Genomic DNA, 27,845 nt, shown 5'->3' with positions numbered 1-27,845 from the left:
CTGCAAATAAAATGGGCGATGCATCCTACCACTTCAAACTGAAGCTTTTAGCTGTCTGTTGTCGAAGACCTATTGCGGACAGTGCCAATACTTGCAGTGGGCTTTAGCTGAGCATTAGTTGTCTTTCCTTCTGTGGAGCATAGCTTTGATACCATCATTAGGATTGGACGACTTGTATATTTCCTCTGCCGCAGTCGGCGTCCGACCGTGGCGGAAAAGCTCTAATATGGTGGCGTGTCTATCAGACACCACCAGCCATATTAGGATGTGCTTCAGGACATGCCTTTCCGTGGCGGCAATGCCGCCACGGAAAGGCATATGGTCTTTTCTTTGGGGGCCCGTTGCGGGCCCCCAGGGTGAAGGGAGGGTGGGGGGTGCACATGGGGGGTACCTATGCAACCCACTGCATTTGCATGCACAATGCGGCAGGCACCACACAATGCCTGCCGCTTTGTGCATGCAAATGCACAGCATACATATTTAACTTTGCGGTGGTTGCTGCTTAAAGCAGCAACCGCCACAATGTTAAATATACGTGATGTGACCGCCAGGGATTGGTAATCACCGATTGGCGACGGCCACGGTGCAATTTGGCTCATCAGGCGGGCAGGCAGCATAGGGGCTGGCCTGCCCTGGGATCGCCCGTAAGATAACCCACCATGTTGGCATATTGGTTATGCAAATAAACCTGCAGCAAATTTCTCCACTAAGAAGGTGTTGTGTGGTTTATTTATGTATGTTGCTGTATGAGAACGGATGAATGTTGCCGATATTGGCACTATGACCAATTCATTGTGTGCTACCTCTGTAGATTTGCAAATAAAATGGGCGATGCATCCCACCACTTCAAACTGAAGCTTTTAGCTGTCTGTTGTCGAAGACCTATTGATGACAGTGCCAATACTTGCAGTGGGCATTAGCTGAGCATTAGTTGTCTTTCCTTCTGTGGAGCATAGCTTTGATACCATCATTAGGATTGGACGACTTGTATGTTTCTTCTGCCTGCATTCGGGGAACTAGTTTCTTTTCATTGAGCACTCATTGCAAGTGCTCTGTTTCCTTTCGGTCTTCATAATGTGCTGCTGCCTTACTGAAATTCCCTTCCCCTCTCTGTATTGCTCCTACTCCACCGTCTTACTTGCTGTGTGTTGCTTCCCTTCACCTCCCCACCCTGAAGAAATCTCTCCTTTTTAAAATGTTAAAGCCACCATACCCCTTTGTTGCTCCCCCTACTGCTGATCACACCCATATAGCGCTCCAACACTCCCCCCTCATAGTTACAATGCCTTCGCAAACAAATCCGAAGGCACCACAGCTGCATTTTGTGACTGGGTCGCTCCTTTCTATGAAGAATGTGCTTCAGTGCACTTTTGTTATTTACCATTACAAGCTGCTGGGTCATGACACATGGGTGGTGAGCGGGAGCGCAGAGCCTCATGTCGCATATACCTGTGATTAGCATAGCGTCTTTTTTTGTTTTACCTTTTTTTTTCCAAACCTGCTCAGCATCAGAAATAGTTATTTATCTTGGGCCAGTGCTGTATGGCATCTGCAAAACCACTAGGCCAGCATTGGCAAAGACAGAAGGCGAAACCTATTGCCTTTGTCAAAGTTTGTTCTTTTACTTTTTCTGCCATGTGAGGTGGATTGATCTTCAACCGTAAGCCTCTATGTAAGAAGCTATTTCTAACTAGACCCATTCACCCCTCCCTGCTCCCTCTGCCTACAGTGGTCCTCATGGAAGCTTCATACATTATGATTTTTCAGTTTCCTGGGACTTCTCTGGCCACGCCCCTTCATGGGGTGTTAAACGTATAGGGCTGAACTAAGCCACAGTCTTACCTGTTTCACTGATTCAAGGCTAGACTCAGAATGACACACGATTCAGGTATTCTGCTAAGTGACTTGGGTTTGTTTTATTTTGTAAATGAGTTTTATATTTTATGCAACAGGCAGAAAGTCAAGTGACACAGCTGTATTAACTTCTGACAAGTACATATGAGATTTATGTATGCCATGCCTTCTTTACCAGGCTTGTCTAAGACTTAAATTCGACTTAACCAAGGCAGCCAGTGAGCGCACTGAGACACGTTCGTCTCGGAGGTTCAAGTTTAGATTTCAGAGAGGCCATGACCTTTGCCGGAGCTTGAACAACGTCGACGATTTTGATTCTCTTGGGATCCCAGACGCAGCTTTCCTCCAGACCACTCGGTACCATGCCGCTGTTGGGGGGTACCCAGGCTGTGTCGAACCCATGTTGGTGCCACGTTTGCTGTAAGGCGTGGCCCTGCCTGGCAATTTTCTTCACTTTGCCGACACGGACTTTGAGCTTCAGAACGACCCTCTCATTAGCAGGTAAATTCAGTGGATATGCTTGTGCTTTTCTTATGTCCCGGCTAACGTAGACTCCGCGGCCGAGCATGCCGCCTTGAGAGGGCGTGAAACCCTTGCTGAGAATGGAAAGGGCAGCGGCCACGGACGTTCCATGGTACATGACGAACTCCTTGTCTCCATTACTTCTTCTGGACCGGGACAGCAGTGGGAAGGATTCATCTTGCGGGCTTAAACCTTCTAAATGATGTGAGGGACCGTCCTTCAAGTCCTCGGTAAGAGCAGCCGAGAAAAGCACTGCAGAGATTAAAAGAGAAGACAGTTTCAGGAGTTTGACAAAGACACATTGCTCAGTATAACATTTTGGCCGAAACCAAATTATCATAGCGAGATTATCACAGAAAGATTATATTTTCTAGGGGGCTTATTTACAAATCACTTGTGCCACTGGTGCGTCACTTTTAATATGGGAAAAAATGACGTACCAGCGTCACAAGGGCCTTGTAAATAAGCACCTTTGGGGTAGATTTACGAGCCCCTTGTGCCTCTTTTACGTCGCCGTTGCGGGAGATGCGTCACGTTGTAAAGCCCAGCGCCAGAAGGAGGCGTTCCTGCGCAGGGGGGCGTTCCGGCGCAGGAACGCCTCCTAATAGTGGCTGTGTGAAATCTACAAGATTTCACTCAGTCACTTTTGAGCCCATGCTGTGTCAAAACCCTGCGCCTGGTTGAAGCAGGCGTAAGGATTGACGCAGCATTGGACAGATAGGGCCCCCCCAGAGCATTGCTGGAGATGCGTTGCACTTGCGACGCAACTCCAGCAATGCGCCGCCTTTACGGCACAGATACGTCACGCACCTCTACCGTTTATGCCCCATGGTGCGCCGCATTGTAAATGCGAATAAACACTACTGGGTATGGGCTCCTAAGCAGCAAGGCCAAGCCACAGCCTAATATATCAACAATAGAAAAGCGCCAATGCTGCCATTGATTGTTTCTCAAAATATCATCATCTCACAATCGATTTAATCCTTTCGATGCTCATGACGAGCTGAGCTCGTCATGATGCACAGTTGAGCTGTGCTGATGACGAGCTGAGCTCGTCATGAAACCATAGCTATAATGAAATATCAGCACAGGAGGGGGAAAACGCCTAGCAGCCAAGGTGTTAAACATAAAGAGAGGGGATCTAAGTCTCTTGAATAAATCTTCAATTTTATTGACTTTTTACTTCATTTGAATTTTTTGATTTTTTTCTAGATAATTTCTCAGTTTGACAAAACAAATAACATACAAAATATGAAAACACATTATATACATTTAAAAGACTCCCCTTCCAACACTCACACATACACACATTTGTGAATCGCAATCAAACACTCTCAGGCACACTCTACAATACATGATACATATTAACAGTTATTCAGAAATCAATATAGATTGTTTATCTTATAATGCCATAGATATTCCTTTGAGCCTATTTGTAAATCTTCACAGGAAATTTCAATATTGTTTTACATTCTTATGGCATGAAAAAACACAAGTTCTACGCGTTTCGAACTCTTCATATTTATCGAGTTCTCATCAGGACCACACACTGTGAAAATGAAAAAGAGGAAAGGAGACCTGGGTTAGATTTTTGTTAACCAAATGTCCATTTACAGAAAGGTGGTGAACAAGACACACTGGTGAGTAAGATATTGTGAGCGTGAATTATTTCATCACATTAAGCATCCATAAACAGCTCGGCTGAGCTTATGTTTTAATGTTGTTTAGGTTGTCCCGCGCCGTGTGCCTGAGGACTTCGACTAATTGACTTTGTTATACTTATATAGAGGTAAGAGGTGGAGAGGCGGCTGTTGAGCCACTTAGTAACTTCGACATTTGGTTAAGAACAAAAATCTAACCCAGGTCTCCCTTCCTCTTTTTCATTTTCACAGTGTGTGGTCCTGATGAGAACTCGATAAATATGAAGAGTTCGAAACGCGTAGACCTTGTGTTTTTTCATGCCATAAGAATGTAAAAAGAATATTGAAATTTCCTGTGAAGATTTACAAATAGGCTCAAAGGAATATCTATGGCATTATAAGATAAATAATCTATATTGATTTCTGAATAACTGTTAATATGTATCATGTATTGTAGAGTGTGCCTGAGAGTGTTTGATTGTGATTCACAAATGTGTGTATGTGTGAGTGTTGGAAGGGGAGTGTTTTAAATGTATATAATGTGTTTTCATATTTTGTATGTTATTTGTTTTGTCAAACTGAGAAATTATCTAGAAAAAAATCAAAAAATTCAAATGAAGTAAAAAGTCAATAAAATTGAAGATTTATTCAAGAGACTTAGATCCCCTCACTTTATGTTTAAATCGATTGCGAGATGATGATATTTTGAGAAACAATCAATGGCAGCATTGGCGCTTTTCTATTGTTGATGCATTGTAAATGCGGCACACCCATGTGGCGGAGCCGCGGCGCACAATAAGTGGCGCATCCCTGCTGATATGCAGGGATACACCACTTATTGTAAATCTGCCTCTTTGTATTTAATATTGACATAGTAGTGTTGTAATACAGGCAACTATAGAAGCTGTGGGACATGGGCGTACACAACAGGCTTTAGTTTCAGTCACCAATCCATGCCACAGTGCACACAGGGCTAAACATGATGCACATTTCCTTTCTTCACCAACTCTTCGGCTTGGTTCTGTGTGGTTGTCTACAGGGGTGCTGAGGGTTAAACTGTCATATGTACATATTATCTCTGTGGTGTCGACTGGCGCGTTGTAGTAAATGTTAGGTGTCACTGGATAGGAGCACAGAATTATTCTCTCCACACATTTGCCACTAAAAGGAATGGGCAAAATTTGCATGCTATTGTAATTAATATACATGTTTGGAACAATGGTATCCCCTACTAAGGTGATACAGCGTTCTAAAATGCTATTCACTTCTGCTGCGGTCTCTATTGGGTTGCATCACAAGGCTAGAAGGCGCTGTCCTCATTTTCCAAGCCATGCCCATTCCTCTAACTCTACCTTTTGCCTTTTCTCCTCTCCTTCAATTTACCCTGCATTTGCTCGCAAGAGGAGAAAGACAATGGTTAAGACTTGTTTGAGTGAGTTAGAAGTGTTTGGAACAGCAAACGTTGGCCGTTTATGCAAAGGCTGATGATTTACTGTCCCTGTTACCTTGTGCGCTGCCCCTTAGAGAAGGTTAAAGAATACAAAAAAAGTGATGGATAGAATGCTTGAATCTGAGAGAGACTTCTAGCCACCGATTCCTTACCTTAGAAAACCCCCCAGGCATCAGACAGGATACAAAAATGTTTTCATAAGCAGTACTTCCCAGGTAAGTGGCATTGTTCTGCTCTGCGGAAGTGGTGTGCACGGTGTCTCTGTAGGTCCCACCCAAGGGCGCGGACTGCAGTTCTTTTCTTTTCTTTCCGTTCCAGTTAGCTACCCCCATTAACTTTTTGACTGACCATTTTTTACTCTTTTTTCAAAGATTTTTGAGACCTTGTCCACTGGTGTGCAGGATGTCCACCAGAAAGGCAGGATTTAAGCCATGCGGCGCCGGTCAGCGACAGATGTTGCTGACAGGCCCGCATTTGGTCTGTCTATGGCGTATTGAGTGTGACCACGAAGCCAAGAAATGTGAGGACTTGAGGGAGTGGTCACTCAAGCTCCTTATTTGCACGGCGACGATCAACTCTGCGATGCTCAAGGTCTAAGTCATGAGGACGGTCTTGAGACCCCTTGCAAAGTCGGGACAGATGATCATCGGTCCACAGCAAGTTGTTGGGAAAGGCAGGTAAATGACAAAATCATTTTTTAAGCGATCTTCAAATTCACTGCGCAAGTCTTCGGACAAGTCGCTGGGCCGTCAACACTCGAGAACTAGGTCGATGGTGGTGCCTGCGCCGTCTCCACTCCTTCCTAAGTTTCTGGGAGCTGGAGCAGCCACCATCCAACTTAAGGAATTTCATCAGGCCATGCACATTTTTTGGGGTGGCCTATCCTCTCTGGAGTGCCCTCGGGCCCCATGGGTCTGGGATGGGCCCCTGATGGTCCTCCACTGGTGGATTTGCCCCCTGCATCAGTCAGACCCCCAAGGATCCATTGACAGAGTGACCTCCACCTTCCCTGACACCAGCTCCAGTGCTGACACCCTCTGCGCCTACGATGCCCAGTGGTGGCGCCACCCCATCATCATTCCCGACTCTGATGCAGAGCCAGGCAGAGGTCATCCAACACTAGCTCCGTTGCTGACCAGAGGGAGACTCCCCATATTGGAGCCAGTGGCTGACAATTACGAGAGGCCAGGACTGGTTGATTACTGGGAGGGGTCTGCAGACCCATATGAATACCAGTTAGAAGATCCAGAGGACAACTGGCATGAGCATCTGGTTGATGCAAGAGGACTGAACACCTCCTCAGATACTGGCCTTGTCTCTCCCCCTAATGTGGCTATAGAGGAGGGTGCCTCATTCACAGTGGTGGTGAAAAGGGCAGCTGAGAACCTAGACCTCAGTGGTCGTCTAGATGAACGTCTTGACGGAGGTGCTTCAGCCCGGATTTTCCCCCACTGAGCCATTACTTCCATCCAATGAAGCCCCAACTGAAGTCCTATTCGGAACCTGGGCCAAGCCCTTTACAGGGCCTCCTGTGCACAGGACAATTACCCACTGCCTTCGCCCTGCCCAAAGGCCTCAACCAGCACCCATTTGAAAGCTTGGCAGTCCGGGACTCCACTTCTGAAGTTATCCAGGTGCATTCCCTACCCCTTTAGTGCATAGGGAATCCAAAAGACTGGATGCCTTTGGGCAGAGGATGTTCTCTTCTGTCAGTCTCGCATTGCAGTCTGTGAACACTGCATGCCTCTTGGGCCAATACCCCCATACCATCTGCGACTCGTTGTGCAGGTGCTGCCCACAGCCTCAGAGGAGGCCCGAGCCATACTCTCTCAAGCAATTTCTGATGGGATGCAAAGAATGCAGACAAAGAGGATTCCAACTGCTTCTATACACACCCAGCAACCCCAACCAGCAAATCACACAATCATTTCATGACCGAGGACGCGGTTCCCACAGACCACCTGAAACAGGCAGTGGTTGAACCAGTCCCCCACCCCCTCAAGCGTCAGCCTCTAAACTCCTTTAGAATGCCCTGCGACCATCATGGGCATTCAGTGAGAGGCAGCATGCACCACTGGTGGTCAATAACATCAGGCTGTCGTGTTTTGTTGCCTGTACAAAGGTGCTATCCCCTCTCCTTTGCGACCACTCCCCCCCCCCCCACCTATGCCACCTACTTACAACAAGCTGACAGAGGGCTACCTCTCCTTGTTCTGTTAGGAGGTGTTAGCTCTCTTATTGAAGGGAGCTATAGAGAAGGATCTGGCTTCAGAAGTAGGTCATGTTTGCTATTCCCGCTACTTTGTGGAGCACAAGAAGGAAGGAGGCCTTCGTCCGATTCTAGACCTGCGCCTTTTCAATCTTTTCTTCAAAAAGGAGAAATTCAAAATGATCATGCTCCCAAATGTCCTCTCTGCTCTGGACCCAAGAGACTCAATGGCATCTCTGGACTTATTGGATGCCAAATGTCACATCCCTGTCCTGTCTACCCACAGGTGTTAACTGCAGTTCACGGTCTGCCAAGATCACTTTCAGTATGCCGTGCTCCTCTTCAGCCTTACCAGCACCCCTCGGGTGTTCATGAAAGTGATGGCGGTGGTTGCAGCTGATCTGCGAGGGTCAGGAATTCTAGTCTGTCCTTACCTCGAGGATTGACTGTTGAAAGCAGGCTCACCCGAGGCAGTTGTCTCCCACCTTAAAACTACAAGGAACCTTCCGCAATCGCAGGGGTGATCTATCAACATGCGGAAGTCACACCTGACTCCTTTTTAGACACTCCCTCCATCTGAGCTATTCTGGACACACTGCAGTTTCAGGCCTATCCTCTTGAGCAGCAATTCCATGTTATTTAGGCTATGATTCTGAATATTTTTACTTCTATCTCGGATTTCAGTTAGGCTGACTCTGTGGCTGCTGGGTCTCAAAGCCTTTTGCATCCTTCTTGTTACATTTGCCCGTTGGTATATGAGGGCTTTGCAGTTGGACCTGAAGTTCCAGTAGACACTGCATCAGTGACTCTCTCCGACATGGCCCAGATCTCAGAGGGGACTGCAAAATATCTGCAGTGGTGGCTAATGAACCTCAATTAGGTCAGTGGCAGACCACTTCCCGAAGCAGGCTGTTCATAGTGACAGATGCATTACTTCTGGGCAGTGGTAGCCATCTGGGAGAGGTGGAAATCAAAACACTCTGGTCTCCAGCGGAATCAGGACTTCACATCAATCTGTTGGAGCTCCATGTGATCTGGTTGGCATTGAAGGCCTTTCTTCCTTCGATCAAGGGAAGGCTGTAAGAAAGTGGCTCTATATATACTGGACCAAAGTAAGGTACAATGTGTATAGAGTCCACAATCTCCAGAGGTATAACAGAGGTTAAAGTCAGATCTGACCTTACTCTCTAAAGTGGTAGCTAGGTCGAGCAGTAAGGCAGTATCAGAGGACAGTGTTGTACACACTCAGTCAGCAAAAGGTTTCACACACTCAAGAACTGAACTCCAGGCCAATTGCTTTTAGATCAAAAGATATAGTTGTTTTATTTCTAGAACCAACAGGTATCAAAATATACTTTTCTCAATATCAGTGACTTTAGGTAATTACTTTGCAAAGAGGTAATAGATTTTTCATGTACAATAGTTACAGTGGTTGCAGTAGGCAACACAGTTTCAAACACAATTTAACATTGAGCTCAATGGGTTTTTCTACATAAATGCTGTTAATTACTTTATAGATTGCTTTTGTAACTCCTGGACTGGATCCTAGATTCAGTCCCGGGACGTAAGCTGAAAACAGTTTAGCAAACGCGTTTTGGTTATTGCAGTGATTTTTAAAGAATATAACTGTATTTTAAAAGTTCACACTTAGAAGCTTTTCAGTGAAAATCCAGCAATGTTATCCTACGGGAGGAAATTCAGGTCACAGGTAAAGTACAGTTATAAGTACTTTTGAGGTTCAGTACTGGGCTGAAAGGTACAGTACTGGCTTCTCTCCTGATCACAGGTGAGTAATTAGAACTTCGTTATTCAGCTGATTTTAGATGACTATTTTAAGGTTTCAAAACTTCACACTTAGAAGATTTTTCGAGTCAAACCAGTCAATGTTATCCTATGGAAGGAAAGTAAGTTATCGGTTTTCAGGTGAGTACTCGTCTGGTGAAGTTAAGGTTCTGGGCATAGACTCAGGGGTCTCCCAGGGTCGGAAAGGTACAGTAGCTACACCCTCAGAGGGGCAGCCGGGTGCAGAGAGAGTAGGCCCAATGCAATCCAATAGAGGGTAGGGAGCCTTCGGTTGGTCGCTGCAAGCAAGCATGCCACGCGGTTGTGGGAGCTGAGCTCCTGGTCACTTACTCAGGGCAAGTGGGGAAGTAGAGTAGGTAGGGTAGTGGTTGCACTTCCAGCGGCACTCGGGGGGCTGGGGGCTGGGGGCAGGGTGCTTTTGAGTCATCGGGCGCTCAATGTTATCCAATGGAAAAATTAAAAAGGGAACAAAGGCTGCAGACTCGGGGACACAGATTCTTCAGGTGCGACCACCACTTCAAGAGGTAAGTTGGGATCTTGGAGAAAGGTAGGTACCCCAAAGGAAGGCACAGGGAGCCGCAGGGCGCCGGGTGCAGGGATGTCTTTTGGTGTTGAGAAATCATACCCTCAGCTGGTCACGGTTGGAGGGGTCCCTGGTTCTGAGGCTGCAGGTGTCATCTGGGTCATCGAGAAGGGTCTCTGGGCACTGAACTTCGGGTCCCAGTCTCCGGGGGGATATCCTCGTGGTCTTGGATCACTCGGGCACGGGCCGGGCTCGGCAGGTGCAGAGTGGGCTGGATTTGCGGTTCCTTGCTGGCACCAGGGGTATTGCTGTTGGAGCAGAGCCTCTGTTCATGGGAGTCCCAGTCTTTTAGAGGGTCAAGGCAGGCAGGTCCTCCGAGTTTTCCAAGGTTGCTGTCCGCAGGAGTCACCAGGATTTAGCAGGAGCAGGTTCCAGGATCAACAGGCAGGTAGGGCTGGGGCCAAGTCAGTTGGTATTGTCCTGTTGTTAGCAGCTGCATGGCGGGTCTTCTTCTTGATCTTCTTTCTTGTTTTCTTATTTGGATCTAAGGAAAGAAGGTTCAAGGTGCCCCATAATACTAAATTTCGGGGCGTTACAGCTAGGGCAAGGTCAGGGACCAATAGGTCCCTGTCTTGGGTGGGTACACCCCCTAGTCTGATCCTCTCCTGTGGGAGGGGGGCAGGAGCCTAGCTGCGATTGGGTAGGGCTCCCCATCTTCAAGATGGCTGGAGCCCGGGGTTGTGCTTCACCTCGCCTCTCCCACCGGAGGGGTGGGGTTGGCACAGGCTGGCACACCCCCTTCCTGACGTAGGGTTTCCTGCCAGTCTTCCCGCCAGAGTGGGGGTTAGAACTGGTAGGGGCCAGTTGCTGAGTACAGCAAGTGGTCTGGAGAAGCTCACAAAGCGCATGCCACTGAAGCTTCCCTCTGCCCATACTGAGGGAGAAGACCTAGCACAGGGGTCTCCAACCGGTCGATCGCGAGCTACCGGTAGCTCGCCGACCCTCTGGGAGTAGCTCGAGACTGCTTTCTAATTTAAAGACTTTGTTGTTAGCATTTATTTTGTATCCCTTCATTGTCTTTTAGGGCTTTCAACCCTTGCCCGCCCTCACCCAAACCAGCTGCTAAGATTGGCTGAATGGAGCTTAGCTGGGGCGGGGCGGGCCAAATGACGTGACGTTCTTCTTGAAGTCACGCGCCGCCTGCCTTTTCCAGGCTGGCACCGCACTTCGTAATTGCCGTCTCATCCTCCGGACAAGCTGCGCTGGACTGGTAAGTGTGCCCCTGGCCTGGATTTATATAGCAAGATAGTTGGTAAAAACCCTGGGCTAAGTGCATGTAAGCCTACAGGGTTAGTTAGTAGTCACGGGATCCTAGGGCTAATCTGCACTTAACAATTATCGGATGATGTAATTTAATTAAAATGTTATTTTTTCCCAAATTCTTATACTTTTTTCGTACAATCTGCTTAAACTTTGAACCACTGTTATTTAAGGAAATTGACGGTATATTTGCCCGCTTTATATGGGGATATGGAAGAACTCGTAGAGCTAATAGATTTATCACCTTGCCGACAGACAGATGAGGTCTCGCACTCCCTAATCTTAAAGTTTATTGGTGGGCGACAGTCCTTAAATATAGTAGACTGCTGTTAACTTCACATCAGGATAATACCCCAGAGCGGTTAGTTCCAACTCCTCGGGAACATATTCTAGGTGAGCAAGCGAGCGCACATTTGTGGCGACTGACTTACGATTGTCACTTCAAGAAAGTGCGCTTCAAAACTCTTAAAGGCATTTATGCCGCCTGGAATTATGTTCGGAAACATCTGGGGCTAGGTAGGTTCTAGTACTACACGACTCTTATCGGTAATAAAAACCTCCCAGAGATTTTTTCGGATTCTTGTATGACCAGGTGGATCAGATCAGGTATATAACAAATTGGCTCCTTGTATGAGCCGAATGGCTTTACTTCATTTGAATCTTTAAAACATAAATTTGGCCTACTACAACGGGACTTTTTTAAATACTTACAGGTTAGGGATTTCATTATGAAGAAGGGGGGTGGTCGGGTTGGATTCAAGAAAATTGAGTTAATCGAAACTGTTATTCAGTGTAATAGATTGAAAATTGGGGAAATATATAACTATTTAATTATTGATCTTCCCAATGACCTGGATAAACATACTCAGAACTGGCAGATTAAACTTGGAACTTCAGTTAGCTCCATACAGAAAGCACTTCAATTTTCTCAGTCACTTTTAATGTCCTCTAAATTGCAAGCTCAATTCTATAAAACTTTTTTCCACTTATATCACACCCCCTATAGGCTTGCAAATGGAGCACTGGTAAAGGGACTTCATGCCCCAGATGCGCGATGCCAGAAGCTGATCTAATACACATGTTTGCTACATGTGGGGCACTCCGTACCATTAGATGCGAGATTTCTAATTTTCTTTCGGAAATTTTTGCGACTAAAATGGAGATTACTACGTCAGAAATAATATTGGGGGTAAACAGTGACATCCGAGCGGACAATAGAAAGGGACTTCTGGTCGTCTCTATGGCCGTGCTTAGAATCTGTCTGGCTTCGGCTTGGCTGGACACTGTTCCTCCATCTTTTCAACAATGGCGGGCACGATTATTATCGACATATAGTCTGGAAAAAGCAATATACAGCAGGAAGGGTATGAAAAAGAAAAAGAAGGGACTAGATATCTGGTTCCCACTCGCACATTGGATCGAATGTCTAGAACTGTAACGACTTTAATTATTTTATTGAAAACTTCAGTAGTTTTGTGTTTATGTAATTGGTCTATTTTTTTATGTCTAGTATATGTAGTGGATGATGCTTTAGTTATTAGCTTCGTGGAAAATTGCCTGTATGGGGGTGGGTGGGGTGATATAAAATGTTAAGAAAATTTTCTGCAATAAAGATAAAAATAAAAAAAAGAGAATAAAAAAAAAAAAGTAGTCACGGGATCCTAAACTTTGATGCCAGAAGTAACCAGAATCAAAGCCTTGAGGCGCAAGCTGTATCAGAGTTTTAAGAGCACCCAAAGACTCACATCAGGCTTATAGCGCTTAGCATTGCTACATATCTTGTTTAAATTTGAACCCTTTTAGTGTGTAGCGCTGTCCTGAACATTTGAAAAAGTGCCACGAGGCATCTAGAGATGCTAGGGGCCGAGCCGTGACAATGTCCGCCATCAGAGTAAACTTTGGAAAGAGGCCCCTGGCGTACATTCAGATGGGCTCAAGCCTTCCGCACGGTCTGTTGTAGGAGCCTGGAAGGATGTGCTCGGGTAAACAGTGGTGGGTTCTTTGGCCTCTGCTACCATGTCACGGACTGGGAGAGCGCTGCTTAGGTCAGTGGGTACCGTTTTCCTCATCTTTCTAGTGGTAAAGCACGTTGCACGATGCGCACCACTTACAAGATGGAAGCCTGAGTCAGCCCTACCGGTCTGTGTGGTAAACAGTCTGGGCCTAACCTGACATTTAAAATGCATTTCAAGCACCCCCTGCATCCATTGTGGGGTGTTGTCTCTGCTGTGAGTGTTGGGGGCCGGAATATGCCTCCCGCCCTCCCCTCGGCTGGGGGTGAAGTATGTCTGCCCGGTATGTTCCAGGCCAGGGCGAGGAGCGATGGAGACCATTTCTGCTGCTCGTAGATCAGGTCTGCGCAGCTTCCCTGCTACTGAATGTTTGGGTCGCACATGGGTGGGGGTGCATGTGCACCGAGGACTGCACATTAGAACTGTCCCAGGAAGGCCGGGGTGTGGTCTCAGCTGACAGGTCGGGCTCTCATCCCTGTTGCCTTGGAAAGGGGTGGGGCTGCATTGGATGGACAGTTGAATCTGACCTGCTGGTCACCTCGGAGGTACACTAACACCAACTTTCTGCCTGAAACGCCCATGACCCCTCCCACAACCAAGGGGCTTTCAAGGGCCCGAAAGGAAACGCTGTCCCACCCCCTCATTACTCTGTGGCTTTGTTGTTTAGGCTGCCTTAAGGCCTTTGATTTTGACATCAGCTGCCACTGCGCTTTACATGCCTTCAGAAACAAAGCGCGGTGGCAGCCAACCTTAAAATTGAAGGTCCTTGCAGGCACTGAGCTGCTACCACGGCGGAGGCCAATGTTAAAATCAAAAGTGCTTGCCTGTCCTGAACTGCTTTCACTGACTGCAGCACGCTTTACATTTTGCCTTTGTGTTGTAGTCAATAAAAGCAGCTCAGTGCATGCAAGGCTCTTTGATTTTAACATTGGCTGCCACTGTGCTTTATAATGTCTTATTTCAGTTTTAAAACTCAGTGTCAGCCGATGTTGAAATCACCACAGCTATGCAAAACAATTTGATTTGTTGAGTACTCCTGTACTAATGTGTGTTGATAAAGGCAGCTACTGTTTACAGTTTTAGTGGCTCAGTCTGAGATGATGCAATTTTTTCTTGCGTGGAACTTTCTGAGCAGGCTCATTAGTCCTTACCAGAGTTTACCCATGCACTTTGATCCCATTGATGTTTTGTCTTTATATGGCTTGGTTTTCGAGGTGTTACTTAGAAGAAAGTTCAATGAAGTACTCAATTGCCCTGATTTAGAAACTCATCGCCTATGTAGGAGGAAAACAGGCTGTTGAGTTCAATAGATATCTGGAGTGTGTGTGCATGCACGAGGTGTGATCAGATTTAACATTTGTTTTAAGGAACAATTTCATGCTCACTAGTTTAGAGCGTTTTCAAAATGTCATGATGTGTAAGTTTGAATACATTTGATCTCTATATTAGAGGAGTAGTTAATCATGGAACTTTCTGTTTATTGAGGTATGTGCTCAGGGACATTGCCATATGTTTAATGCCATTATATTATTACTGGAAATAGAAGAGTACTGTGCAGCGAGTGCAAAGCTTAGCAGACAGTTTGTTGCTGAACATTGCAGAACTATACATTTCCTGAAAATTGACTTTGCAGCGTTAAAGCATGTGGTATAGAACTGAGTGAAGTGCTTTATAATGAAAGTAAGGTTGTCACCTTTCCAAATATCTTCCATCTGTTGTTTCAATAGGCTGCAAAGGCCCGGATATGAAAGAAAATCATATGTTTTAATTACTAACATAACTTTTCTCCCTTTGTTTTACTTTTTTTGATAATGAAGAAAGGGGAAGCCTTCTATTGCAGCATTTTAATAGCACTTACTAATGTGTGGCACTAAAGCACTTACCTACATGGTTAGCAAGCTATGTCAAGTGTAGGGTGGGTGGTTCAAATTGTTTTCTTTGATTTGTGATCCTATGGGGGAAGTATTTCCTTGTCTTGCCTGATTAACACGAAAATGCAGTTATCGTTATCATGTTATGGGACACAGCCGGTAGCAGTGTGGTGAAGGAGGTGTGAGACAGAAATACAGTTTATTATGTTATGATTTTCAGTCTGCTGACAGCTTTGAACACCTCCATAGGTCTATGTATCTTGTTCAAACCACAGTATAGGCACAAAATAATTAGCCTTAAGACAATGAATGCAAATGCAAAATGACCCACCCTTTGAAAAATGCGCAAGATGCTTGGACTTTAGTAGCTCACGACGATTTTCACTGACCAGAAGTAGCTCTCACTACAGTAAAGGTTGGAGACCCCTGACCTAGCACCTCGCCCAGGATGTGCATTGTTGCAGGCCCAGGAGAGCGGGGGGCTCTCCACCCAGGGGTCCAGCAACATGTCTGCTGTGTGGCAGCCTAGGCAGCCTCTCAAACCAGATGTGGATTGTAGGTTAGGTTTTAGGGGGCATCTCTAAGATGCCCTCTGGTGCATTTTACATTAAATCCCACACTGGCATCAGTGCGGGTTTAATGTGCTGAGAAGTTTGATATCAAACTTCCATATTACCAACAAGTAGCGATATTTATCGATAAATAGGCTTATCGACAATTTTTTTATCGCTGAGCATCGCCGGAATTTATCGCTAAGATAACGTGCAATTAGCAACGTTTATCTCCAAAGCAATACATTTACTGGCGATAGCGGCGAAATGTGTGAATATCGCTGAAAATACAACGATATTCACGCATTAGCGATGAAATGCTCTTAGCCATGTTATCCACCTCCCATTGGATAACATGGCTAAGAACTGGTCTGAGCAGGCGTTAGTTTTTGGTGATAGCGGGAATATTTCCATCGCTACGCCTGCCTTGCTAATAGGCGATAGCGACGTTAGCGACTGCTTTCAGTCGCTAAAGGTTTGGTACGCCCACTTTGCATGTCATTAGCAATAAATATCGCTGACATGCAAAGCGGGCCCCAAACTGCTCGCTATCGCCTAAAAGCTGTCGCTAACATCAGTTCAGATCTTTTGACTGGGTGTGAGTGTTTGATTGATTCAGATGCTCCGTCCATCACCACACCCTTTTGTACCGCTTTTGGCCGCCATGAGTGTGGCAGGGTATGCTCAGACGTGAGTCCCTTGCTCACTTTGCCACTGGATTCAAGCAAGCCGGGCTGAAGACGGCTGAAATGCCAGAAACCGGTCCTCGGAAGCTTGTTTCCGGTCCAGGGAAGACATGGCTTGGCAATTCGGGCTGGATTGTTCCCATGAGGCACAGGGTCAGACTGATTTGCATATAGCCATGTCTGAACTGGGGTGGCAGAGTGGGCTAAAGAACGGTGATGGGTTAAACCCAGATCTTTTGACTGGGTGTGAGTGTTTGATTGATTCAGATGCTCCGTCCATCACCACCCCCTTTTGTACTGCAAGGTCAAAACAGCACTTTCTCGACTCGTGATGGTCCCAGGAGGACGGGGTCACCAACATATGTGTGCAAAGGTGCTGGGGGAGCTGCTGGAGAAGCGCAGTCTCCCCCAGCACAAAGAGGAGTCCCTCGCTAAGTCACCAGGGGACTTGAAAAGAATAACCCCTCAGGGGTTCAGCCAGCATTATAACTCCTCTTGGGCTGGAACTTTCGTTCTACAGCTGGAGGAGAGTTGAGAGGTGAGCCAAGGAGTGAAAGAATGAGTTGGGGATGTCTGGAGAAGGGCATCCCCTGGAGGTGAAGAGGTTTCATTGCACCCGTAGTGCATTTACTAAGGTTATTTCTTTTAGAGGGACTGAAGGTCATACGTGTAATGTGAAGTACCTGTGTAAGGTGATGTCATAAGCAAAGTGGGGTTATGTTGCCAGACCTTCCTGCTAGGGTGTCTGGCTGTATATGCGTAGTCCTGTGATTCCATCTGTGATGCCTTTTAGAGTTTGTAATTGCAATGCATTATAATGGTTAACAACTGTGATAAGTATTGTCATTTTAAGTGATGCTTAAACCTGTATTCTTGCTGCTACTGTTAGGTGAGAAACAACCCAGACGGTTAGCCCCGAAGGTTTAGAGGTGCATACTTTATGGTCAGTGGTATGTGTCACCAATGCAGGTGTACCCTTTTTTACTGCTTGTTAATGTAATGGGGTGGTTCGCCACTGGGAAGGTGCCAGTGCGCAGGGCCCAAGCCCCAGGTTATGTTTAACTAATTGCATTTGGGGTAAGATAATGTGCATTCAAGTGAGTGGTGGTGTTAGACCTCACCCCCCCCCGGGGGAGGGGTTGAAATGTTATGCAATATCACACAATAATTCCACCAGCTTATGTATATTTGTAAATTGGTGTGTAGTATTGAGTAGTGTGTGTGTTCAATAAATGTGCTCTTACTTTTACAAAGCAAAGTACAGACTAAACAATCAATTATTGAGTGTTATTTTTGCGCACCTGCAAATGGCGATTACTAGCCCACACCACCTCCCTTGAGTAAGCCTCAGACTGCTCTGCAATGCTACCCTCTGAGAGTCAGGTGCTACAATGAGGTGTGTGGTTCCCAGTGAAGGACAAATGTAGTCATCTTATTTGTGCAGGCCTCACAGATCCTGCCTCGTTTTACAACAATGATCAAATCTTTGTGGGTTACATCTGGACCAAGAAATGGAGTCCTGTGCAGAAATGGGCCATCTCACCATGGATAGTGCTCTGCAGCAAGATCTGCTATTCATTGGCCAAGGCTGCGACCACTGCACTAGCTCACAGAGTTCCTGTCCTGTCTATCTGTCAGACAGCAATGTGGGCTCCTTGCAAATGTTTACGAAGCACTACGGTCTGGACAGTCAGATCCGGATTGACAGTCATTTTTCCCATTCAGTACTACAGGACTTTCCAGTATATTCCGAAGTGCAGCCCCATCTCTGAGGAAGTATTGCTTGGGTATCTACTGTATGGTAAGGAATCTGTGGCTAGAACTCTCAATCAGATGTATAACGTACTTACCTTAGGTAACACCTTATCTGGTAGAGACCCAATCTATCCACAGATTCCTCACTCATCCACCCATCCTCCTCACTCTGCAGATGGATTTCAGAGTTAAGGGTAGTTTCCTCTTTTAAGGGCCCTACTTTATGCTCCAGGGGTCAGAGTTCTTGGTGGCTCTGCGCCTCTGGCATGGAAAGTCATGAAAAGAAACTGATGTCAGCACAGTGGGGTGGCGTCTATATAAGTGCTGTGCACATCATCATCACATCATCATAAGGAGGTGTAAATTTGAGGCAACGCCATAAACCAATCCGATGGTAGGCATTAAAATGCGAAACGATGGGAAATACTTTTGTTTCTCCTCGTTTTACTTTTTCTAGAAGAGCAAAATGTCATTAATGATTGTTTAGGTGCAGGAAGGTGTCCCTTCCTGCACCTAAACACCTCCCTGCACATAGACAATTATTTCCTGCAACACAGGCCCCCTTGTACTACTTGTGCCTGTGTACTACTAGTGCAGGGGTTCCTGCCTTGGCGATAGGCAGCTAAAATTAGCACCACCACTAGAGAAAAGACAAGGGGTGCCCTGTATTCTTGTGATTGCAGCGCATCTCTGCATTTTGAAAATGTTGAAGAGCCGAATTGCCAAATGTGGAGCAGCTCAACACTCCGACATCTTCTCGTAAATATGCCCCAGAGTGAGGATGTGGACAGTCAGCTAATGGGCCTCAATAGGGCCTTCGACAAGGGACAAAATACCACCAATCTTCAGGATCATTGTCACCAATGATTGCGTTTTCATATCATAGTGCAATGCCCACCCAGATTCAGGAAGCTCCTTGTGGCACTGTATTGATTGATGTTACATATGAAATGGGATATACTCCTTTTAATTTTTATACAGGGTAGGTCCATTCAGACTGCTGCATAGGGGTCTCCACTTCCAGCTCCTTGTGGAATGCTTTACACTTCAGCAATATCTCATGGAGGGGGAAGTAATGCCATTGTCCTGGCAGATCGATGGGTGGCATGACTACAGGAGAGAGCGGTACACATGCAGCCAGATGGGCACTCTGGACTCACCGAAGAGCGTGACAATTACTACCACAAGTAACTTCATCTTTGTGCGTGTCTGATTCTTCTGCCACAATATTGCTTCCTTGAAAGGTCTGAAAAAGAAAGAAAGAGAAAGAGGACATTTTACTCCAGGAAATAGTGGTTAGGGGAGTTGGATTGCATGCTTACCATACAATGTACGATAACCTCAATAAATGGCAATCCTCATAGCTGGTGAGATCAGGTGAGCTATCACAGCAGAAAGGAGCACTTGGGCACAGATTCCCAAAGGTTCAGCATCAGTTTAGCATTACACTATATATATATAACACTAACCTAATGCTAAACTTTTTGGGGGATAAACAAACCAAAGCTAATTGTCATTAGCGTTGGTTTGTATGAAAAAAGAACGCAAAGGAGCGCAAAAGGCTGCTTTGCAATACTTTGAGTTAATGGGGCGTTACATGGGTGGTACATTGGTGTTGAATGAATGAATGAAATGACATTTGTAACGCGCAACTATGCCCGATGGGCGTCAAGGCGCCTAACTCAAATAACTAGCTGACAGCAGTCAGAGACAGGAGCTTACTGATATGCTTTAGTGAAAAGCCAAGTTTTCAACGCTTTCCTGAAGAGATCAAGTGAAGGCAGTGATTTGATCTCCAGGGGCAGTGTTTTCCATATCTGGGGTGCCAGAATGGAGAAGGCCTTGCTCCCCCAGCTAGCCTTCTTAGCGCGTGGGATTGCCAGTTGGTTTAGCTCTCCCGAGCGTAAGCATCTGTTCGGGACATACCTAGTGAGCAAGGATCCAAGGGCATCAGCCGGACCTGCCATCAGGGCACTATACGTGAGGCAGAGAAGTTTGAACATAACTCTGGAGGGAATAGGGAGCCAATGGAGATTCTTCCTGGCCAAGGTCATAGAGGACAGCCAAGGCAGGGCCAAAACAAAGCGCGCCGCCGCATTCTGTACAACCTGCAGGCGCTGCAGAAGGCTCTTGTTGGCCCCGGCGTAGAGTGAATTACAATAGTCGAGCCTTGAGCCAACAAGAGCGATCACAACCTGCTTACGTGCCTGTGGTGAAAGATAATGGACGATTCTTTTCAGAGTCCTGATGACACCCCAGCAGGTGGCCACCGTCCTATTGACCTGGAGTTCCATGGAGAGCCGGGTGTCAAAGATGACACCTAGGTTCCTGGCAGATTGTGTAGGAGTGGGGCAGATGCCTAAAGATGGGGGCCACCACTCACCTGACCACATGCCCTGGTCTTTGCCAAAGACCAGGACCTCTGTCTTGTCACCGTTCAACTTTAGGGAATTGGAAATCATCCACTCTGCAACAAGTTGCATGCAGGACCTAAAGTTTGACGCGGTGACGTTCACAGAGTGGGTCAGGGACACCATAATCTGCGTGTCGTCGGCATACGACACTACCTCCATCCCCTGGGATCTTACTAGTCTTGCAAGGGGGGCCACGTAGATATTAAACAGGGTCGGACTCAATGCCGACCCCTGTGGCACCCCGCATTGCAAAGACTTAGCAGGGGAGAGGTACTCTCCTAGCATTACACGCTGCTCTCGTTGATGTAGGAAGGAGCTCAGGAGACTGAGGGCCGGTCCTGCTACCCCTGCCTCCCTTAACCTAGATGTTAAGGTGCAGGGAGACAGGGTATCAAATGCTGCTGTAAGGTCCAGCAGTACAAGCACGGTAGTTTGACCCAGATCTACTTTCCTGCGGATATTATCCGTGACTTTGGTCAAAGCAGACTCCGTGCTATGTAGCTTTCTAAAGCCATGTTGGGACCCATCCAAAAACCCTGAAGCATCAAGGAAATTGGAAAGATGAAAATTCAAGTGGGCCTCCAGCATCTTAGCAGGGGCCGGCAGAAGGGATATCGGTCTAAAGTTCTTCAATATGCCGGGATCCAGGGGTGATTTTTTAAGAAGAGGCTTTACAATAGCTCTCTTCCATGCTACCGGGAAAATACCTTGTTCCATGGCTCCATTCATTATTTTCAACATCGGAGGAAGAATGATGTGTTCCCATGCATCCACCAATTCTTTTTGACGCTAAACCCTATTAACTAAATATAGAGGACAGAGTTTAGCACCAAAAATTAACACAGCTGAAATGCAGGCGTTAAAAGGAGAAATGTTTTCATTTCGCCTTGCTTTTCCGACTTTGCATGTGTGCTGCCCTGCACAGCACACATACAAATTTGGAAAAGGTTTAAAACTTGTTCAGACATAGTATTTTGTACAGGAGGGGTCCCTTTGTGTAAAAAATATATGGTAGACTCAGGCACGCAGCCTAGCACTAAGACGCTAAGGTGTGTGCCTGGTGCACAGCAGCACTGGTGCTAGGGAGGGGGGGAGAGAGCCATATCTCTGTGAATATGGTACTCTCCTGCTCTCTCCCTGTTACGCAATGCAGCACAACATTTTTGGCTGCTGTGTGCATTCTATGGCTCCTTTGAGAATCTGGGCCTTGGACTGCAGTTAATGAAAAAGACTCCAGATCTGGGGTGCAAAGTATGCACATGTTATACAATTCTGCCCCCATTCAGAATATTTTTTTCAGTGAGCATTATCTGTTTTCTTCCTTGGTATTTAGTTCCTTCAGGGGTCCTCTATTCCTTACTGTTCAGCCAAGCATTCTTTACAGAAAACTGCATTTACTTTTAAGTGCTAGGGTCCTAGGTGGAAGAGCCAGAAAAGAAATGTCATCTTTGAATGAAAAGCAAACACAGGCAGGATTAAAGTTGGCATGGACATTGGTCCAACACTGACAATGCTAATTGAGTCAAGGCGTCTTGTGCTATGGGCTGGTCCTCATGCGTAGGGATTGGCACCTCTGGACCCAGCTGGTCCTGGTCTAAGGTTCACACCAATCCAATATGTACACTAGGGAGTTCACAATCTCTGTGGAAGCAAAGACAGGGAAGAGTCTACTGGGAACTAAAGGCCAAATGTACAAAGCTCTTTTCTGGTCTTTAACCCTTCAATTCCCAAAACTACAATGATTGTGATTGCAAAAAAATGTTTTTTAAATGTGCAAAAGCCCTTTTACAAGTAGGAACATTCTTAGTATCTCATAAAAAGGTTTTGCAACCCTTTCTGAATTGTAAATGCAAGGGGGCATGAAAGGATCTTCACCTCCTATTTGTGATTTGGAAAGGTATCTTCAATTGTCTGTGACCATAAAAGCGGTTGCAAACTGTTGATCAGTTACTGATCCTCAAGTTTGGGATGGATTTTAATTCACACAGAATAGTAGAATGGCTTCCCCCTTAGGAATAGTGTTAGTGGCGCAAATGAGAAACATTTGTTTTTAAAAGCAACGCTTGTCCCTTTAATGAACACGGGCTGCTTTTAAAATGTTTCCGGTTTGGGAAAGCTCATGCAGTGACAGAGATCTGCTGTCCCTTAAATGAAGCCACAATTGTGACCTACCTAATTATTATTCATTAAGCAGGTCATTTTGTGACCCTCTGGGAATGCACAATTTGACATGTGACCTATTTGTACATAGGGCTCACTACAAATTGCACCTCCCAGTTTTGTAATTGGAACTGTGCATCCTCTCTAAGGCCTTAGGAGATGGACCATTGGTATTACGACTACCAGCTTGGAGCCCAAATGTGCCAGGAAATCCATCAGGAATATCAGAGGAAGAGAGGCAGCAGAGCCACATACTCCTTGTTGCAGCACGCCTTCAGAGTCAGAATAGCCTCCCTCCAACACGACTGGTGCTTCTCCTTCTCAGTGGCTTGCACAACATAGAAAGCAGACTTAACCAGAAGGGCAGAGGAGAAGTCAGAAGAAGAGAGAGGGGAGTCCCCAGGCAGACTGTAACTGTAACAGAGACCACCCGCAGGAGGAGTTGCACTCAACTGTGACGCCTTCAGAGTCACCTAATGGGGGAAACCTGCAACCTCATTGTGTCTTCCCTAGGGCCTCAACCTCGCGGTGTAACGGGCCTGCAGCGCTACCAAGGAGGAAAGACTGGTTTGACCACTTGGTGCAAAACTGCCTTAAGGTCTCCGCATCCAGGTGGGGAACTGAGCTTGACAGTGCAATGAAGACTTCAAACCAGTGGATGTTGAGCCCAAGGGACCTTTGCCCATTAGTATTTCATGCTTTGTTTCTGGACCCGCCAACAATCCTTGAGAGAGCGCCCCATTGGTATACCTTGATACCTAAGTAGGAGGAAGGCATTCAACACAACACCCTTCACTTTCCTCCTGTCCCTTTTCCCTAATGACAAAATCCAACATCTCATAAGGAGATCAGAGCACTCTTATTCTGCTTGCCAGCCAGGTACTTCAAGATGGACACCGTACCAATGGTAGCACAAGTAGCCTAGTTGTGAATTGGATTGTGTTTCCCCAAACACGAGGCGCAGGAACTATGCAGGTAGATGGAACTATTTGCATGGCCTGAAACAAGAGCGCATTAGGTACCTGAAAGTAGTTGGAAGTGTACCGAAATAACAGCAAAATCAAGCTTAGCCCTTAATAGGAAAAATCTGATTTTAATCCACACCATGTACGGGACAAAGGAAAGCGGAAAGTGCACGTATACTGTGAGAACTTGGTTCACAAATGGAAACTTATACAGTTATGTAAGTTCACTATTTGTTTGTGCTTTTCACAAACTACAAGTTAATCGTAATTTTATGACTGTGGAGGCTCTGCAGTTGGGGCGGAGAACCACACACATCAAATGATAGGACATGCCTGCATTTATATGTGCAGACTCCCCACCATAGTAAACTGACACAAAAGGTAAGTTTATCTTTGTACATCAGGCCCTCAGGGATCTGGGGGTTCTGCCATAGTCTCTCAATCACCATCCAATCTAAAATATAATTTTCCCAAGCACTAGAACATCAACGTATTTAAGTGCTATACAAAAAAAACATAAATGCTTTGGAAGGTTCTGGAATCAGCTGTCAGTCTCTATTTATACCTCTTTTTTTTATTTATTTTTTTATTTTATTTGAGCAGATCTTAAATTCAATCTTCAACCATGATTAGCATGAATTCCAAATCACAGAGTGAGGGTACAGTTATACATACAAAATATACACCAAAAAAGAGAAGAAAAAATATATGTCTCATAAAAAGACAACTTAAGACAATATTAAATGCAGGAGTTCTAAAAAGCGAAAGTTCATTACTATGGTTCCATGAAAGGGCATAGACAGACTGGAGTTAAAACATATTCATTACTTCTGTTCCGTACAAATTCAATATAGTACATAGGCAGAATTCATGCCAAATTGCATATAAAGTTGAGTGATATTCATTACTAAGGTTCCTGCAAATATACTAAAGTGCTTATGCAGAAGAAAGTAGTAACCGGATGCCACAATCCATCACAATCCATCATGATCATATTAAATAATAAAATGGAAATCACTTTAACAAAAAAAGTGCAATAAGGCAACTATTACAGCCCATATGCCCTAATTCATGGAGTGTGAGAAACATCCAGCATGAAGAAACATTATTAGAATGATATGTACTCAAACAAAAGTCTGTAACTTAAATCTATTAAACCCTTATATCTGTTTTTTCAGGAAATTTCGGAACTTTAATAAAAATGGGCATTTGAATGCCTGCATCATGCATCATTCTGTCAACAAAAAAAGAGCCAATCGTGCCTCTGCCATCCAGGACCCTTGCACACAAATCTGAGAGGGTCACCTGATAGCAGGTTTGAGAATGGGGAAGGGCCAAACCACCATGTAGGGTATCCTGCTAGAGAGTGGAGTATTTAACTCTAGGGGTTTTAGTATTCCAATGAAAACACATCTAAATCAGCGAAATAACTACTTTTGACCTTAATGGGGACATTACAGAAAAGAAACAGAAACAAAAGGAGAACATGCATCTTTGTAGGAGACACTCTGCCGACCAAGGTGAGGGGGAACAAGGTCCATCTATCAAGCAGCCATTTATTTAATATAAGATGGGGAGATAATTCAATTGAAACAACTTTGAAAATTCTTGAGTGACATATACTCCTAAATACCGAATCAGCATCTGATCTCAGACTTGTAAATAGAGAGGAGCTGGAAGAGCATCGACAGAAGAATTAAAGAACAAAACGTCTCTTTTCCTTGGATTGATTTTACACCCTCCGATGTCCTTAAACCAATCAAATTCATTCAAAACCTGAAAAATATTGCCCTTTTCTGGTTTCAAATAAAGATTAACATCATCTGTGAAACATTTTTGTATGTTCATACCTGAAGGAGGGGCCTGTATAGCCTGAGAAGTCCTGATCCTAATCGTGAGAGGCTATTATAAAAAATGTAAACACAATAGGCAAACGAGGGCACCCCCTCTATATCACCAAAGTGCCTGCTAGATGGGAGATTACCGAAATTTGGGCTTTGGCTCCATGGTAGACATTTGATAACACTCTGGGGAAGTGAAAAGGAAACCCAATACTGTCCAGTTAGCCAGATCAAGGGCTTTTTCCACATCTATCATAATATTTGCAGCCTTTGTCTGGTTAACTGAGAAGAAATGCAAAAACAACAGCTGATGGACAGAATGCAGAACAATGTCATACATTCACCCCAGTACAGAGACCTGGAGTTTTCGGTTATCGCTGGGTGAAAGTCTAGCGTAAAATAAGTAATTACCATGGAATTGAACCCAGAATTACCAATTCTTCTGGTCATTTCTCATTTCTTAGTGGGCCTGGATGGTCTAATGGACCAGTTTTCCCCCACCACTCGAGTCAACAGTACCTCCTGGGGTATCGATAATACCGAGGGCGTTGGTGAAAATCTATCCCATTTCCCGGAACACTTGTAATGAGAGCCCCGGTGTGATATTTTAGGCCCTGATGGGGAACAGTTGATTAATGTGTCAATAGTTAGCAAGACAAATGGAATGAAGGAGGTTTTCCGGAAGGAAAGGACTGCATTTATTTTAAAATATAGGTGCCACCTTTCAGCAGCAGACGAAGAGAACATAAGTAAACGACAAGAAAGGAAACGAATGAGCGAAAAAGTAAATCCTACAGATATCAGAGGGGGAGATTTAGGATCAGTGCGGGTGAGAAAATGTAAAAGGGCATCTTTTAAACACAACAGCGTTTAGCGCAGAAACTAATACGACTTAACTTGTTCAGGTAGTGGGCACATTTATTTTTATCAGACTTTTACCCAGATCAAGAGAGAGAAAAGGAGGAAGTGAAAAAAGGAAATCAGATGCAGCGTTAGAAAGGAGGGATGAGAATAATCCAGAGAAAGATAAACAGAGAGGAAGAGAAGGGAGGTGGACGACAGTGGCATGTGGTGAGTTTAAGATGAATCACCCTTGGTACGCAGCACAGCCTGTAGTTGGCAGCCCCGACGGGCTCCTAAGAAAAGCGTTGCCCCCATGCACTCTTAGTTATAGTTGTCTTTTTTCTTGTAAAAAAGCACTTCTGATCAATTTTGCTTGGAAAAACACAGTGAATGCCGGGAAGAGCTCGAAAAGTTAAAAGCCAATAAACAGATAAATAAAGTGAGAGGGAATTCAGTGATGGAGGGAGGGACAGAAGCCCCTAACAGAAGGATGTCAGGCGAGGCAGCTAAATGAGTCGACTTCAGCCGAGGTGAGGCTGGCAACAGGATTAGAGAGGAAACTCACCTGAAAGCCAGAGCCTCGAGAGAAGATCTGCCAGTTCAGTGGAAATCCATGGGAGCTTTATAGGCAGAACCCAGCCCAAGATGGAATGTTACATAAACCACTGATGCTTACACAATCGAATGTTCTTGGATGATGGCCTAAGCAATACATTAATCATAATGCAATGTTTAACTGGAAATAAATGAGAAATCTACACACAATCGCTTTATCGCGCTGATAAAATTCCAGTAATCGTGCCTACGGAATTTCTTTCAGTGTGACCAGATACATGGTTTACACATCTTACTTTCAACAGGTTGATTAAACGTTTAGGGCCTGACAAGAAAGTTCTCGAATTACTGCAAGAAGTGCTAAATCTGGAAGGTGAATCCGGCTATGGAAACTTCTCAATCTTAAGGATACTATGCTGAGAAGATTCCACCACTGCAAGCTGTCATGTTATGTTAGGCTGTAGTATTCATGTAAAGCCCTCTAGCACCTATCTGGTCTCTTGGCTTTAGGAAGCTTGGCAGATGCAAATGGCTCGACTTAAAAAATGATTAGACTCACAGGCAGAAGTGAATAGTTTTAAGTTTCTTGCTAGACGCAGCAGAGGTGGAAGTTTGCACTGCTCCGAAGGAGGAGAGGCCCAAAACTAAAATGGAGCTACCACCAAGGAGGAAATCCTAAAGCATGGAACTTAAAGGCTGATAGAGCGCTTAGAGCAGAAAGATATGGAAAGAGTGTATCCGATTAGGTTTGATCTTAGAAAATTGAAAGCACTGCAGGTTTTGTTGTGTTATGATATGTTATGTCATGTCGTGTAATGTTATGTGATGTGATGATATGTTATGTGGTGAAAACGTGTAGAGCGCAAGTACA

General features: G+C 45.3%; 1 protein-coding gene across 1 annotated transcript; it reads right to left on the bottom strand.

Moving 5' to 3' along the window:
- Positions 1-1,897: 1,897 nt before the first annotated feature.
- On the bottom strand, positions 1,898-27,033 carry LOC147691759 (uncharacterized). The gene is made up of 3 exons (XM_086938049.1): positions 26,985-27,033; positions 19,357-19,442; positions 1,898-2,628 (listed from the first exon to the last, which is right to left on the bottom strand). The coding sequence occupies exons 2-3, from the start codon at positions 19,391-19,393 to the stop codon at positions 2,057-2,059; spliced, it is 609 nt and encodes a 202-aa protein (XP_086794175.1). The 5' UTR covers positions 19,394-19,442; positions 26,985-27,033; the 3' UTR covers positions 1,898-2,056.
- Positions 27,034-27,845: the final 812 nt, after the last annotated feature.

Source organism: Lissotriton vulgaris, chromosome 9 (genome assembly GCF_964263255.1).
Source record: "Lissotriton vulgaris chromosome 9, aLisVul1.2, whole genome shotgun sequence".
Classification (NCBI taxonomy): domain Eukaryota; kingdom Metazoa; phylum Chordata; class Amphibia; order Caudata; family Salamandridae; genus Lissotriton; species Lissotriton vulgaris.
Note: the sequence above shows the minus strand (reverse complement) of the source record. Positions and strands in the feature narration are given on the sequence as shown.

What these genes read in the sequence shown, in the direction of transcription:
- LOC147691759 (XM_086938049.1), bottom strand. Translation starts at nt 19,393, where the DNA reads ATGAAGTTACTTGTGGTAGTAATTGTCACGCTCTTCG. An exon ending in AGTAATTGTCACGCTCTTCG is followed by an intron (nt 2,629 to 19,356) that starts GTGAGTCCAGAG and finishes TAATCTCTGCAG; the next exon opens with TGCTTTTCTCGGCTGCTCTT.